This window comes from Thermobia domestica, chromosome 18 (genome assembly GCF_964235325.1).
Source record: "Thermobia domestica chromosome 18, izTheDome1.hap1.1, whole genome shotgun sequence".
Taxonomy (NCBI): domain Eukaryota; kingdom Metazoa; phylum Arthropoda; class Insecta; order Zygentoma; family Lepismatidae; genus Thermobia; species Thermobia domestica.
This window is the reverse complement of record NC_137471.1, coordinates 54,559,888-54,577,576: the sequence shown is the minus strand read 5'-3', so window position 1 is coordinate 54,577,576 and position 17,689 is coordinate 54,559,888. Positions and strand designations below refer to the sequence as shown.

At 37.3% G+C, this 17,689-nt stretch overlaps 1 protein-coding gene across 2 annotated transcripts in view; it reads left to right on the top strand.

Annotated features, from left to right (window-relative positions):
• Positions 1-17,689, top strand: part of LOC145675935 (tRNA (guanine(37)-N(1))-methyltransferase) — a 39,358-nt gene that overhangs the window by 18,851 nt on the left and 2,818 nt on the right. For both annotated transcript variants that reach the window (XM_081746749.1, XM_081746748.1), the window contains exon 2: positions 1,100-2,664. In XM_081746749.1, coding sequence (XP_081602875.1) covers positions 1,105-2,646 — 1,542 coding nt within the window. In that variant the 5' untranslated portion in view covers positions 1,100-1,104 and the 3' untranslated portion in view covers positions 2,647-2,664. The remainder of the gene's footprint in view (positions 1-1,099; positions 2,665-17,689) is intronic.

The following is a 17,689-nucleotide window of genomic DNA, read 5'->3' as shown; positions in this document are numbered from 1 at the left end:
GTAGTAGTCCGAAGGAGCAACGTCTGGTGAATACGGCGGGTGGGGTAAAACTTCCCATCCGACATTTTCTAAATAGGTTTTGACCGGTTTTGCGACATGTGGGCGAGCGTTATCATGTTGAACAATAAGTTTATCATGTCTGTTCTCCCATTCTGGTCGTGTTCTGGCCAGAGCTTGCTTCAAACGCATTAATTGTCATCGATAACGTTCTCCATTCATAGTTTCACCCGGTTGCAGCAGCACATAGTACACCACACCTTTCATATCCCACCATATGCACAGCATAACCTTTGCACAGTGAATATCTCGTTTTGGTTGTGATGGACCTGGTTCACCTGGTTTCACCCAGGCCTTTTTCGTTTAGGGTTCTCGTAATAGATCCACTTCTCATCACCCGTAATAATTCGATGCAGAAACCCCTTTCTGCTCTGTCGTTGAAGCAACAATTCGCAAATGGTTTTTCGTCTTTCAACGTCTCTGTCTTTCAATTCATGTGGAACCCAATGTGACATCTTTTGAATCATTCCCATGGCTTTCAAGCGTTTGGAGACTGTTGTTTGATCAACGCCTAATGCTGCTGCAAGATGTTCCTGCGTTTGACACGAATCCTGCTCGAGCAATGCTGTCAATTCTTCGTCTTGAATTTTTTTGGCTGTCCAGCTCGCTCTTGGTCTGCCAAGCCGAAATCACCACTTCTAAACCATGCAAACCACTTCTGACACGTTCGCTCAGCTAGAGCATGGTCACCATACACTTCCACCAAAATACGATGACTTTCAGTCGCACTTTTCTGCATGTTAAAGTAATGCAGCAGGACACCCCGCAAAAACACTTTATCAGGCACAAATTGCGCCATGTTCACTTAACTACAAACTGGTGTTGTTGACGCTTTAATCCACTGCCCTATACTACGAACGATACGCGATGACAGGGGTTTGCAACACATGTGTGGATACACGGAACTGTGGGACGCTCCATTCGTTGCGCCATCTCTTGTCCACCCGCACGAATTAATTCCTAGACCAAATATTAGTATAATTGAATAAATGTTTCAGTATTTTAGTTACAATATATTTATACCCGTTTTTCTTCTCCGTAGCACCTATGTTCTGGAGGCAAGGTTTGTCATCCATATATCTGTACGGACGTCGGTGTGTTGTTTTTGAAGTGACTGCTATACAATCACATCATTTGTGTCTTGGAAAACCTCCGATTTTTTCAAATAAACAAGGTGCTGTGTTTCAGAGGACAGTCAGTTCTGATGTACGTGAACGTATACCTATGCAAAAGATGTCTAGTTTGTGTGAATTACCAAACGTTCGTGGTATGAAAGAACTGAACAAAGAAGCCTTTACAAAAGTAATTCAAGTTCCAGTGCTGAAAGTACCACATAATGTAGTGCGTGACGTATCAAAGGTTATGAAAAAGTATTTTTTGAAAATAGAGAAGTTTAAACCTGTTCAATCATGTGATAGTAGTGTCGACAATATAAGGCAAATGAATGAGGGGGAAAGTGGTGTACCAAGTGACACAAAAATCATCTTTCTTAATCCAAAATTATTCAGTGTCAGTGACATTGCTGAGAATGAGAGAATAGCGTTAGAGAAGCTTGGTTTGAGAGAAGATAGTTTTAGTGTCCAGGATGTGAAGTTAACATACGATAATTGGAGAGCAGATGAAGTATTAAAAGCTATTCTGCCTGAAGACAAAGAAGGTGCTTCGAGTTATTCGAAAATCGGTCATATTGTGCACCTGAACTTGAGGGACCATTTACTAGAGTACAAAAATCTGATTGGTGAAGTTTTAGTGGAAAAGGTATGTGGAGCGCGAACAGTAGTGAATAAGACTAATATTATTGAAAACACGTACCGCCAGTTTCAAATGGAAGTACTAGCCGGTGAACCAGACATGAAAGTACAATTACGTGAAAATAACTGTTCCTTTGAGTTTGATTTCTCTCAAGTGTACTGGAATCCGCGTTTAAGTACAGAACATGAGCGAATTGTGACAATGCTTCAGCCGGGGGATATTTTGTATGATGTATTCGCTGGGGTGGGACCTTTCGCGATTCCTGCAGGCAAAAAGAAGTGTTATGTGCTGGCCAACGATTTGAATCCGGAATCTTATAAGTGGTTACAGCATAACATTAAGTTAAATAAAGTTCAGAATTTTGTGACACCCGTCAATAGGGATGGTAGAGATTTCATTCGAGAAGATCTGAGAAATGACCTCATCAAACAGTTGAAACAAGGAGAAACTGAAACTAAAAATATCCATGTCACTATGAATCTACCTGCTATAGCAGTTGAATTTCTGGACGCCTTTGTTGGTTTGTTATCTGGTGATGAATCGCTTAGTGATAGAAGCTGTAAATTAAAAATTCATGTATATTGTTTTACAAAAGATGATGATTTAAGTGCGTCGGCCAAAAAACTAGTGGAAAGTTCTTTGCATTGTGAACTTGATCCTTATTTGGACAGTATTCACCACATACGAAGTGTTGCCCCAAATAAAGAGATGATGCGAGTTAGTTTCTTTATGCCTGATAACTTACTAAAGACTTCTTCAAAGGCATCTGTCTCCGTTGAATCAGATAGTAATTCAGAAGAGCCAGAGTGTAAGAAATCTCGGTTAGCAACTGAGTGAAATGTTTGCTAACGAAAGGTAGTAAATAAAATCTTTTAGTGTCAACATGGTCTTTTCATTTGATTTGTTAGTGTTATCAGATTTATTTACATTTGATAAGGAAGTCCGTCTATGATATACATGTGCTTATGAAGAAATGTGTGGGATCCAGAAGTAAATAAAATAGCTGATTAATATAATTTATATTATTAATATGGATGTAACCTATGTCGTTATCGGGAGCATTTGTACAAATGTGAGATGCGTTAATCATTTTGATGCCAGGTCGGCCAAAAGATGGCTAAGTAGTGGCACCAGTTTATGAACCATGGTTTTCAAATGAGTTTAATAATTTTTTTCTTTCTTGGAAAATAAGGCACCAGTAAGTCACCATGAATATGTTTTATGTGTTTTGACTGGCTGTTGAGACAAATGTCAATAGTGAATCAAGTGGAAGAAATTAGCAGGTGCTGTCATTTATTCAACAAATACGATATATTCTTGTTCCAATTTTCAAATCTATTTTAAAATATACAAAAATAACAAATGAATAGAGAAACCGTGATTTTTTAAGATATTCAGAAAAAGAACCGAAAATACATACCACGTAAAAAAAGCACTGACAACGAAAATATTTGGATATGAAATTTTACTTATTGGACCATTACATATCTCGGTTGTCATTTCTGGACCACACTGCAAATGTTCATTCGATCGTAACTGCAGTGGTCATGGAGAAACCAAACGAAATGCAGATACCATACTTAAATAGAAATGCAAGTGAGGACTGTTAATACAATGTTCAAAATAATATAAATAACTACAAAACGAACAGCTAAGAAAAGCAAGTAGTTCACATGCCTTAATTGCGCATTCTGTAGTATCAGTGCGGAACGCACGTCGATTAAATTTTTTTGAAGTTATCCATTGGTTTCCCAATATCATAGCCAACGTTCTACTACACGTAACGAAGAGTTGGTCTGTACACTTCCGCAGCTAATTAATGATAAATGACAGTGAAGTCTGTTATTCTGTGGACGTATATTTTATATTGCCAGAAGAGAAATGCACATCCAGAAGTTCGCGTATATCGTAGTTTAGATGGGATTCGTCAAGGGACTTCCAGTAGTACATGTTCATCCTTCCATTCCAAACAGAAGCCACACAGTACAAGTGACTTTGTCGACAAATGTAGATTCAAAATCCAAAGAAAAAAACTACTTCAGATGTTCTTTCATAATCCTCCCGCTCACAGTTGGATCCATGAAAACATGTGTTGAGCACCGTTTTTGTATATTTTGTGATGAATACGGTTCAGATCCCATTTGGTCCTTGGAAACAAATATCTAGTTTGTCTATCAATTGGCCATCAATCGTTCTTCAATGTCGAGACAGTGTTTCTCCTTTCGTGGATAACATTCATTCGGACGAAAGCTCGTAGTTAAACTGACTGATTACAACTCCGTACAGAACCCAACTCGTTAACTTCAGCAACAAATGTTTGAGCTCATTGAACTTTGAATCATCTCGTCGTCTTTATCATTTCGTGTCTGGAGCGTAGTTATACGACGTGATGTTATCTTAAACTCCCTTTTCAAATTAGTAAGAAACTTCATTGTTGCTGTAAAATTTTGAGTACTGATTTTTCGGGTTACATCTAATGCCCAGTGTTGTAAATGGTAGTAATGAACGGTAGAACTACTACATACTCGCGCTTCTTCAAACTTAACCATTGTACATTACTTGATGGTTTTGAGTTACAGTGTGCAATTCCCTTTGAAAACTGTATCGCCTTCTCTTTTCTTTGACACATAGTCCAACACTATTTTAATATTGCTTTTAGCCTGTACTTGGGGTATTTTCCCAGAAATTTTTCGTGTGTTGAAACCTCGGATTTGATAATCATCGTATATATTTGCTAGTGTGTTGTCCTCAAACACTGTGATATTTGTCACTTTCAGGTTTTAGTCAGAAGAAGATTGGAATTAATTTTCTCTCCTCGCAATCTGACTTGCCGTGTTACTACCGCTTGGCAATTGGTGTTCGTAAATGGCAAAGTATGCAGTGTTATAATTATGTGTTAAGTTTATGACAATATCAGTTTCTAATCAGTATTTGTTTGAACGGTAGTAGAATGCTAATGATCCATCTTTTGCACCATACTGTCTTCACGAAGAAGAGTTCGTCGTAACTTACTCTCAACCAATCGCCGACTGATCTACCATTTCGCTTCACAAAATGCGATTTCACGTGCACATTTATACTGTCTCGACTGCCGTAGCGGCAGGCAAAGGTAGAATTCCGCATGGCGTACTCAGCAGCCTCTAACAGAGGACTGCAGAAGTTTGCAGACAAGCTATCACCAGTGCAGTAAAGAACCTCGAAGTGGTCTCTACTCATAAAAAGCAGTGCACTGCTATCTCCCGCCTGTTATATTGATGAATAACTAAGATTTTATTTCCGATAGGAACTTTGATCCGGAGTAGGCGTAAAACAAATCTACAGAGGATGGCTGTGTTAGGATGTAAACTAAGTTAGCGTATAGTATCCAAAAGTGCAGAGGTAATATGCAATGAACGTGTTCGCAAGGGTTTCCCCACAGAACAGGGATTTCCACAAAATTACATGTATACAATTTGGGCAATAATACGCTCCATGAAAGGATTTCCTCCTCGTGGTGTAAGTTGGTGTACAGGAGCAATGAAAATGGACGAAAAACTAGTTGTGCGTGTTTTATAATGATACCATGAAACACAGCGATAAAACGTCTTTATTCAGTTTCGTACAGAGTAGGATACTGTGACATACTCAGATATACTCTTTTCAGTGTTTGTGCAGTGCAGTATGTGCACATGATACAAATGAAAAAAGTAACAGTTCACAGACAGTGCTGAAATTGTCCACTATTGTCCACATTACAGAGATGACGAAGCAAATTTTCCCGTGTGGAATCAAACGCCTAAGATTTCGGACGCAGCAACATTAACTCTGGCAACAAGATCTTCGGCTATTGTGACCGGTGTTGCATACAAAAGGCGTTTCGTTTCCGCTTTAAAAAAAACGAGTGACCGAGGTGGCGATGACATTTTATTCTCTGCTGAGTATAACGATCTTGGAAATGTTTCATTTAGAAAGATTCGCACATTCCTATCAAAATGTGCAGATGTACCGTCAAGCTGAAAGCATATCTTTTGACGTGCAAGGGCACATTTTCTAACAGTTTTAGGAGGACATCAGGGTAAAAGTACAAGATATGTACCGCCGCATAGGCAGGTCGGTACCGAGTAAAGTCCTACCACAAAATCATCACTATACCAACAATACAGCATTGTTAAGAAACTGATTCGACATGTTCTAGGTTGCCTCTCACAGTTATGTGATAGTATCTCCTTTTCATTTTTGCGAAGACGTTCCGTTCGAACAGCCTGCTAAACTAGAAACGTAGCTTTTTTTCTTTAATTTAAGGCGCCTTACACTGTTCAATCTAAACGACTGGTACGAGTGGAAAAATTCTACAATTTTAGATCGAATACTACCTTTTTCTAATTTTCTTCTCTTTTCGTTTTCGTGTATTTACTCATAACGGAGTTGGCCTAAGGGCCCAAACTTTTGATACACCCAGTAGATACGATAATGAAACATATTTCGAACTTCAACAAGTCGGGGTAACTGTAGAGTACCGTTAAAGGATAAAAGACGAGAAGTCTCAGTTTTTTTTAAAAAAAAAAAAGAATAGGAACTGTAGAAACAAATACTATAGAAAGTTGGACAGCAAACGAAGAAGAGAAACGGCAAAGCAGCGAAACATAACAGAGATGAAGTAGAAAGGATAAAAAAAAAAAAAAAAAAGTAATGTATTGGGAAGTAAATCTAATGGAAGTAGAAATGAAGCAAAGTAAAACAATCATGGCAACATGGATACTAAAGATAGAAAGGTTTTTCGGGAGCGAAATGAACTTCAGGAAGGCTAGAAAAGATGCATTGAGAACGTATGAAAGAAAGAATCATTTGGATATTAGAAAATAACAAGGTTTTGTGATATTGAAGATGAGTTTTTAAGAAGTTATTAGCAAAAATGAAGCAAAAAAGCAACAAAATAGATACTATACATATAGTTGATTAAGAAGTGGATTGAGAAGGAAAATTGGAAATGTTCTGAATGTTTAATCAAATATGCGAGAAAAGAATGTTGCCATAAGATCTTACGGACGGTTAAGCTTCCAACGGAAACTAAATCGGATGCAAAATTATATATTCATATTTATTTGCTTGTTCAGATCTTACTAGATGAGGACATTCTCCAATTAAGCTTTTCAGTTGTCAAATATGGTTACATTCTCTACGTTATCACAGTAAGATAATTTTGAACAAAACAACTTTTTTCTAACACTAATTTTAACAAAGTATTTCTGAATATCCGTTTTTCATTGATGTCCTTATATTTTGTCGGTAATTTGTTATACAATTTTATACAATTCATATAGACAGTTCTACTAAAATTTGCATAGTTCTGCTGGATGATATACATATTACAATTTTGTCTAGTATTGTGTGAGTTAATCGTATTTGCTGGTGTAAATAGAACCTTGTGTTCAATTACATACAAAACTAGGTAATGTCAATAATTTATATATTTTTTTAAACGTTTTTACATGAGGATCGTTGAGGCATTATTAAACATTAGTCTATTTTTTTTCTGGATTCAGAATGTACTAACACTTATTCTTGAACTCCCCCAAAATATAACACCATAGTTTATTATTATTAAAAAAAAAAAAAAAAAAAAAAAAAAACCTTGAGTATAAGGATATGACAGCTTCCTTGCACAAACTGCCTTAAAATCTACGTAATGCAAAGCACAGTGAACTGTATTCAACATGAGTATTCCATGTTTAATCTTCATTAACATATACCCCTAGAACTTTGACAGATTTGATTGACATAATTCAGCAGAGTCTATAGGAAATGTAAAGGAATAATATTAATTTCACATCGCTTGCAGAAAAAAAGTTTGGTGTTGAAAAGACGATAATATGGATAGACAAATGAGAGAGTTAAAAGTGAAATAAATGCAATGCGTGTAGTATTTCTTAATTTACATAAACGCTCGTTCAAATCCTTTTCTTCTTTCTACGCCTTTTAACGAACTAGGAAACTATGAAATTTTGATGGGGGCACTAAAGGATTTTCGAACTTTTTGAAATCTAGAATACACAGAAGGAATTTACATGTAAGCCAAAGATTAAGAACATTCAATGATTTACAAGAATAATGAAAAAGGATGTGAGCGGGAAAAAAAATAAGGAAGGAAGGTTAACCAGAGGGAAGAAAGCAAAACAGGCTACCAGTTCTAGGTATATAGGTAAGCATTATTATTGAAGGTGTAAAATGTAAAGTACTAAAGAAGTATAAAAATTAACTGAAGATTATAAAGAAGAAAGGCATATTATATACACCGCTAAATTAAGAATTGCAAGAAATATTCATCCAATATTGAGTATTATGCTGTACGGAGAAGAAACATGAACGTTGCAAGAAGCTAACGAAAAATTAGAAATTGATATATATCGGAGACATCGACGATCCTGATGGGTCACTTTGTCGGCTTTCCTGGTCGAGATTGTAGTTTTATAATGTTCTTTTGTCTCCATTTCACCATCACATCACTGACTAACGAAACTTAAAACTTGCACGAAATCTTCCAGATGGAGACCAAATTGGTGGATGCCTATAGTCATGCCAATTTCTTCGCAATTAAGTTCGTGTTGTTCATTCATTTTACCAGCTGCCACTGGCAAATACCCGTCTACTCAGTGTGCGATTTGACGAAGTGGTACCAGATATTTTCCCCGCTGACAAAAATGTATTTCCCTTAAGAAGAAAACTTTAATCCCTGGAAAGGTTAATTCCTTCCCTCCCTCTAAAAATTTTTCGAATGGTTATGAAGATAGAAACAGGGAACAATTTCTATTTTGTATAGTTAAACTAAAAAGACAGTTTTAAGTTAAAACAGTTTCGAAGGGGTTTCAGAAAAAAAAAAAAAATCAGATAAAGTTTACAAGCAAGCGAGAGTTGCTCGTATTAGAGTACATGGTATTGTTACATATTATACACATCCTTTGGTTATAATGTTGAAGCGTCTGAATAGTTACTCTGGCTAGTTAACGTTAGATTTTTGGTGCTGAAACCGCGTTCACATTCAGCTGTACACGAGATGAACTTGAAGAATCTGTATTTATAACAAAAGCAACTAAAAGTAAATATTGTCTGTAGAAGATGAAGGTACGTATATTTGATATTGAAGTAAGCACAGGAAATGGGGATGTGCGTAGGTAAATGGAAGTGAAAATAAAAATTGGAATGAACCAAAGTTTTTTTTTCAACTGTTGAGATAACTGAAGACAAGAGAGGACGAATGTCAACCACCCCCTTCGTATAATTTCCGTAACTGTTAATTGTACAGCTATACCTGGAAAAACAAGATCAGTTTAATGAGGGGTAGCTGTATAATTTAGTCACAAAATCACATGCTTTCCAATTAAAGGGTTGGACGCAAGAACCAGGTATGTCCACTTTTAGAAATTTTACCAGAACTCTCTGCTTCTTGCTCTAACTTCACGACGAACATTGTATGTAGGTATCTTTTACATTATAACACTGAATATAATCATCGGATCTGCATGATTCTTGCGCACATTGTAGAGTGTTTTTTTCCTGCTAAAATGAGTGAAATTATCAAATTTGCTATAAACAAATACAAAATGAAATTATCAAATATATGTAAAACAGACCTACCTTGTTTTTGCTTCCAACTTTTCAATTAATGCGAAAAAAAAATCTAAGAGAAAGGTGGTCATTTATCTCTGTATACGATTGAGGAACGACCGAACAAAAAAAAAAAAAAAAAATAGTTATTTTAATACAAAGTTCGCAATCCTGATTGATGTCTGAAAGATTGGGCAACATAGTATAAGCCATGATCCTTGATATTACTCTGTTCACGTGCTCTGGTTTGGCTCTTTCTAGCAGTGATCTGTCTCAGAACCACCCTTGAAACGCCTGCTCTTAACGCACAGTGTAATCAGTCATACATTTTTCTTCTTTTTAAAAAAAAATCCGTTTCTGTCAGCAGACGGGAAAAGAGGAAAAAGGGCGGAATCTAAGCTCTGTGGCTTGCTGACGTCCCCAATACAGCGTGATTCAAAATGATGTGAGGGGCCGCGGTGGCTCAGTGGTAGAGCGTTCACCTCTGGTGCTTGGGGTCCCGGGTTCGATCCCAGCCCCCGCCAAGTGGACTTTGTGGTGGACAAACACCGTGTGCGTGGGTTTTTTCGGGGTTCTCCCGTTTCCTCCCACTTTATTCATTCCACCATTTCATTCATCACTCATCATCACCGTCTCCTTTAGCCTAACCGGCATAATCGTGGGACGTAAAACTCAAAGATTTCATTTCATTTGATTTTCAAAATGATGTGAACGATAAGGAAACGTTCTATAAGTGATAATACTCTATCAACAATGAAATCTCTATGAAAATACTTTCAATATTATCCTCAAGTTTTGTTTGGAACGAGCGTAGTAGTTTAAAATTATCCGCTAGGTAGCAGAGTGATTAGTTCCAAGATGGCTGCCTGTGGTGCAGAGAGAGCATTTTGAGTTTTATAGTTTCACGTTTGTCGGTCAGTTGTTAGTGGTCAACGCGAGTTCCGCACAAAATTTCATAAAGATCTACCATCAAAGAACTCCATACGTAAGTGGTATGACAAACTCAACAGAACGGGATGCATTTGTAAAGAAGAATCGCCCGGTAGGCCGTCCACTTCTGAGGCAGATGACGAAAGGGTTCGAACCAGTTTTCAACGCAGCCCACAAAAGTCAACAAGGAGAGTTAGTAAAGAGCTTCAAATGCCTCAAACAACTGTTTGGCGTGTAGTGCGTAAACATTTAAAGATGTATCCGTATCGAGTGCAGTTGTTACAACACTTAACACCTAATGATCACACGTGTCGCAAGACTTTGTGAGTCATTTCAAGATTTTTTGGGCAAACTTTGTTTCAGTAATGAGGCTACGTTCCATGTGACAGGAAGAGTGAATAAACAAAATGTTCGCATTTGGGGAACTGAGAAGCCTAATCAAATCTGTGAAATTGTGCGTGATTCACCGAAGACTAATGTGTTTTGTGCAATTTCATCTTCGAAAGTTTGTGGTCCGTAACTTCTTTGACGAAGGAACTGTGATTGGACAAAGATTTCTACAAATGCTTACCACGTGGCTTATGCCACAGCTCGAACATAACAGTGCAAACTTCATCTATCAATTGGATGGAGCTCCATGTCACTTTCATCACAATGTCAGAAATTTCCTCAACAACAGACTGTCACACCACTGGATTGGGCGGTCAGGTAAAAATGATCATCAGCTTCTACGTTGGCCACCAAGATCACCAGACTTAACCCCCTGCGATTTTTTTCTGTGGGGACATCTAAAAGACATTGTCTACAAACCCCCTCTACCCCAAGATGTGAATGAACTGAAAGAGCGCATCATTGCTGCAGTGCAAACTGTTGATGCAAACATGTTGAAACGGGTCTGGGCGGAATTGGAATACCGAATAGATGTATGCAGGGTAACACAGGGGGCCCACATAGAACATTTGTGATGTACTATTTTTATTTTTATTTTTTAATCACGAAAACTTGAAGAGTTTTAGCATTTAACTGTAAGATTTGAAGCTATTTGGATGATTAATAAAAAAGTTATAAGGAGTTGTAATCGTTCACATCATTTTGAATCACGCTGTATGAGGAAAGCAGGGATTTGGTTGTTTCTCTCTCTCTCTCTCTCTCTCTCTCTCTCTCTCTCTCTCTCTCTCTCTCTCTACACACACAAACACACACATATACATACATACATACACACACACACATTATACGTACAAAAGAATTATTCATATTGTATCAAGGACGAGAGGAATTTACAGTTTCGAATCGTTTGTTTGCGCCGCTTGTGTTCAAATTATTATGGAGGAAAAAAAAACTTAGTGCACTTTACAATTTCGGAATTTAATATTATCTGACTAATGTTTACTTTTTTTTTTTTTTTTTTTTTTTTTTTTTTTTTTTTTTTTTTGCAAGCATTTAGGAAACGAATGAAAATCCTTGAACTAGGTTTTAAATTGATTTACCGTTGAAATGCTATTGTGGTAGCAAACATACGAAACCACAGACAATTATGTAAGTGTTACACTTGTAATTCAAATGACTAATTATAAAATAAGTAGTAGTAGTAAGGAGTCAATTATTGTCAAGTCATATAGGGTAGGTTTAAAGCGGACAACATTCACGGGGGTTCAGTGAATTCGGTCTGCGGTAGACTGCAGAACTTCATGTATATTTTGCAACTTCCTCGTCGACAAAATGTTTGTAAACGCATCTTCGACATAGTATACAGTACAACCCGTTTATCCAACTAAAACCAAAGACTGCGGCAAATCGAAAATCTGAATAATCAGGGTGGTATGGGTAATAAGCAAAACAGATCCTTAAATCCCGATAAGCAAACTTACCGTTTATTACGATAACTTTTCAGTTAAAAAAAAAAAAAAAAGAATTGGTTCACTGTCTTTTGTTTCAAGCACGTGTGGCGTTTGAATCTGAAGCACGATTATGCAAACGCTTTTTTGGGCTGACGATGTTTATCAGCTGGTGCGCAGCAACTGCGTGTGTCGACAGCTGTTTTCTGAAATGCCTACAAATCTGATCCAGATTATCCGGAGATCGGATCAACAAAGGCCGGATAAAAGAGGTTGTACTGTACCAGGATTCGATTGGAACACGTATGATTCATAGTCTACGTACTAAAATAGTAGATCTGCGTGTTGGTGCTGAATGAATTTGTTTTAGAAACAATACTTGTTTTAGTGCATCATGAAAATATTATCGTGTACTTATTTTAGGAGTCAATAAATATTATAAATATAAAAGGAATGAAGCTAGTTAACTTTTCATTTTGTTTAGCTTTCAAATTATCACTTAAATACGTAAATGGGTATCTAACCGTACGATTTTTACAGACTCGATTGAGAGAGGCACATGGTTGCTCAATGGTAGAGCGCTCAGCTCTGGTGCTGGAGTTGTTGGTTTGATCAGAGCTCGCGCCAAGTGCTCTTTATGGTGGACAAATATCGTATGCTTGGGTTTTTCTAGGGATTCTCCCGTATCATCCCATTTTCTTCATTCTCATCATCACTGTTCCGTAGCCTACGCGGCATAATGATAACGATGGGACACAAAACTGAAAGATTTCATTTAATTTCTGGACTTACCTTGCTGCAGAGGACGAAGTAGTGCCTAATTGGTTGTGAAATCAAATCAATCTTCCTAATAGGAATGGTGAATAGAACACGTGTTACATGACCTTGAACTTACGCGAGAATTTTTTAAGGGAATGAGAGAGATCTTTCTTTATGATAGGCTCTAATTCAAACCTCAAAAAATCTGACTTCATTTTATTTTTATTTACTTTTATATATAATATCGGTGCCATGTGCGATTGTCAAAGGTAAAAACTTTGCAGTATGTGAAGTTTTTTGGTAGGAAAATTTTTCTTCTATGTATGACAGGAAATATTTCCCACTCAATTGTGATTCACTCCCCTTCCCGAGTAATATTCTTTGTCCTTTTATTTAGTTTACCCATTATTTCATAGTATAGCCTCGCTTCGTTTCCTTTAGAATGCATTATTGATATTGTGAAATAAAAGGTGCGTCTGAAAAGTTCGGTAAGTGATCTCAGAAAATAAAGGAAACAAGAGTTACGAACAAAATGCCTTTACTGACCTTTGAAGTAATCACCATTAGCTACAACCCAATTCTGACATCGGTTGTAAAATTGTTGGAAACTGTCAGCAAACGTGTCTTATGGAATCGCTCGAAGCACCGTGGTCACGCGTTGTTGGATATCCGCAACGTCTGCGAAGCGTAAAACTTTTAGGGCTAATTTAAAGCGGGGAAACAAAAAGTCTGCCGGTGCAAAATCTGGAGAATAAGGAGGTATTAACAGTTGCCTTGCATTGAGCAAGAAAGTTGAGCACGCGGATCCTAGTGTGCAAACGAACATTGTCGTGGAGAAATTTCACAATCCACTCCGATACAGTTCTGGCCAAACCCGCCGGATACGTTGTGGGCAGCTATTTCAAAACTCCCTCGTAAACTTCTGCGTTGACATTTAACCCTTGGGTAGAAATTCATGATGGATAAAGGCCTTATTTCGAGAAAGGTGATCAAGATCGTCTTAATCTTGGATTTTGTCAGCCGACTTTTTGGGGGGAAGGAGGTGGGGAAGACGATGATCACCATCCCATTGACTGTCGCTTAGCCTCCTGATCATATTGGTAGCACCAGGTCTCATCTCCTGTAGGCCTAATGGTTTCCAAAAACTGCGAATTCCAGTCAGACATGTCGATGGAATCTCAAAACGTTTCCATCCAAGTTTGCTTCTTTCCGTCTCTGAAGCGTTTAAATCACTCAAATGCACACTTTTTGCACACTGCTTCAACACCATACACTAGCACTAACAATCCGTGAGTCTCTGTTGCCATTTTCCCTAATTTGTAGGAAAACTTCATGTTAAAGCTTTGCTCCATTTTGCAATGACACCAGTTCTCACACTGACTGTTAATTTGGTTGCAAGTGCAGTACTGCTTCACTTAAGTGATTTGCACGATAGGAGGTGCTGGTTGACATGTCTCTCAATGTGTATATGCCTCACCCTAACTAGCACAGTTTTTAATATATGGAACCATTCACCGAACTTTTCAGCCGCACTTTGTACATGCAATATATTATTCGTTTCTTCCATTCAGATTATCAAATGAATAAATAAATAATAATAATAAAAAAAAAAAAATGCTGAAAGTAAACGCCTAATCATTATTCAGGAATAGAAAACTATCTCTGGTAGTTTGATCAGTGCTCATTTGTTTGCCGCATGGTGGCTCTTGATGCTAAACTAGTGCTGACATCTATTATTAGAAATACGGACTACTTAGTAGGGTCGGCCGATTTTTTTTTTTTTTTTTTTTTTTTTAATTTAGAAAATTGAGATTGAGTACCGTGCAAAAGTTGTAAAATGTTATATTATGTTTCCTTACCAAAATACAGCCGGATAAAAAGATATTTAACCGGGCCCCGGAGGCCCGAAAGAACGCTCATTTTGGAAAAAAAAAAAAAAAAAGTAGTGACCAATGAAAATATTATTAAAATATATTTTTAGAAAGTTAAGTTTCAGTACCGTGCAAAAGTTGTATAATGTTATGTTTCTTCACAGAAACAGAGCCGGAATAAAAGTTATTTAACCGGGCCCCGGGGGTCCTAAAGAACGTTTATTTATTTTTTTTTTTAAAAAATAGTTGAGAATAGTAAAAATGTTATTGAAATATATTTTTTAGAAAGTTAAGTTTGAGTACCGTGCAAAATTTATAATGTCATGTTTCCTCGCCAAAACAGAGCTGGATAAAAAGATAATTAACCGGGCCACAGGAGCCCGAAAGAACGTTAATGCTGAAAAAAAAAATGGTTATGAGTAGTGAAACTATTATTGAAATATTTGTTTTCAGAAAATTAAGTTTGAGTACCGTGCAAAAGTTGTATAATGCTATGTTTCTTCCCCAAAACAGAGATAGATAAAAATATTTCACCAGACCCTGCGGGTCCGACTCCGAAAAGTGTTATTTTGTTTGTTTTTTTTTAAATATATACCATTATTTTAAGTATGTATAAAAAATTGGTTAAGATTCCTAATACTTTAACTTGACCCCAGGATTTTAAATGTTCTGATCTGATGTGCAGCTCTGATTGGTGTTTAGTAGATATAAAATACGGACACAAATACATAAGGTAAGATTGAAAAATTAACCAACAAACACCAAACCAGCCCAGAACACACCACTGGATGTGGCTACAGAGCGAGTTCCTCCCACCCACCCTCCTCTTAAAGCTCCTTAGTTGAATCTTGGAACAAAATATTGAGATTTATGTTCGAAGCTTGGTAGATACTTTCGTGTTTCCAGTTTTCGCGAATATAACCGTCCGTCTCGTGCAACAGTACCGCATACTTCTGAAGAAGATTCTGTTACTACCTCTACACACCTCTCCAAAGCCTGTGTGTGGAAGGGGAAAGTGACAAACTATGAAACTTCCTCTTTTCCACAATCATTTCGATTAGTTCTTCTGTTGATACGTTAGCCGAAATTGGAGGTTTCGTTACTATTACTTCTGACCAATCGATATAATCCGCATATTCTTCAGTGTTTTGCCTACTGTAATTGTCAATTAGAACTATAGTTTGGTATTTTCGGCCATCAAAATAGACCCTTAAAATTAGTAGCTTTACACTGTAGACGGTTTCTTTGTTTCTCTTTCTTTTTTTGCTAGTTTCCTACGGATTTTGTTTTTATCTACTACCTTGTCTTGGTTAGAATTGTTCAGTAAATTCATATCTTCTAAAACAGCGGATACAATTTTAGCAGCCGACCTATTCGAGACACCTGTTAAATCTTTTGCGGTACTCATTTGTTTAGGGCTCACTATTGTTTATTTAGGTTTCTTTAGTTTTTATTCTCTAAACGATAGCTCCATGCGTTATTCGAATATTCGAAGAAGTGTTTTGGATAATGAATAATTATTCAACAATTGTTCGAATAACAGATGATTGTTCTAATGTTGAAAACTAATATTCGAATCATCAAATATTCAAATAACAGCAGGAAAATATTTGAATAATGATCCAAATAAAGGTTTTTCGAATAAATTTAACAGCACTAGTCCCAACTCGCGTGTCCGTCACTAAATAAGCGCGAGCGTGTGTACTGTAAGTATAGGCGCTATAAGTGGATAGCGAGCTAGAACAAGAGGACAACATAGCGCGAGGCTTATTGAGTATTGGGAGCTCTATATTTAATTGTAGAGTGCGAGCAGTGATGATTTCAGATGGTGTTTCGAGGGGGAATTTCCACCACTCCCCTGGAAACATATCTCTATCGTTCTCCACGTGAGTTACCAGTATTGTCTTATTACTACTGTTACTTCCTATGTATTTAAAGTCTCCGAACGGGGGAAATCCGAACGCACCATTGTGTTCGAGTTTAAGCTAGTGTTAGTCACATTGGGCCTTGTGCGAAGTCGTTCTGACGCATGATTAGTGCAATACTAGAGAGTTCGACTAAGGCGCGCTATACACTAGAGGATAGGTCCTAGGAAATCTCTTACGATTTGTCCTAGAGTCAAAATCTCAACGTGTATGGCATCAGATCGCATGTCATTTCCTGTGTTCTGAACGATCCTATGAGATTTCTCTTGTTTAGAGCACGCTCTATTTCAGAAAGAAAATTCGTAAGATTTCGATTTAAGCGACATCAGGTGAGGGAAAGTGAAAACACAACTGATGAGGTATCTTCTGATCGTGCAGGTTTACTTTAGGTGTACCACTCGAAATAATTGTTGAAAAATTATAATTTATCACTCTTTCCTAAATGATTTGCGTTGACCGACATGAAAATTATTCACATAGCATAGATAAAATTCCTCAAGGGGACTATGAAAAGCAATTGTTGTTAAACTACAATTCTTCTACGATTTGCGTACAATTACGGGGTGCTGATATATAATATAAAAACTATAGTGCTATAAACGCAAACTAAGTTGTGCTAGGTGGCCTCTGGAAAGTACGAATGCTATCTAACCCGAGTCAGAACAGGGCGAAGCCGGGGCCCGAGCGTCAGTGAAGGGATGCGAGCGAAGGAAGCAGGCCTGCCAGAAAATGTAGTGAAAACTAGTGGGTTTCGGCAATGATACGAGTTTGAATAGCAATTGTCACGGTATCGTGGTAGTAGCGCTAGACTTGTAAACATAAACTATAGCTTCTGTAAACTACACATAAATAAACCGATGGTGGAAAATAGTATCACCGGTGATCTTTCATATGCATTCAGATAAACGTTTCGCAGAAGGTGTCCAGAAGTAGGCAAAACATACAAAATTTACAGGAGAAATGAAAGATGCAAGTA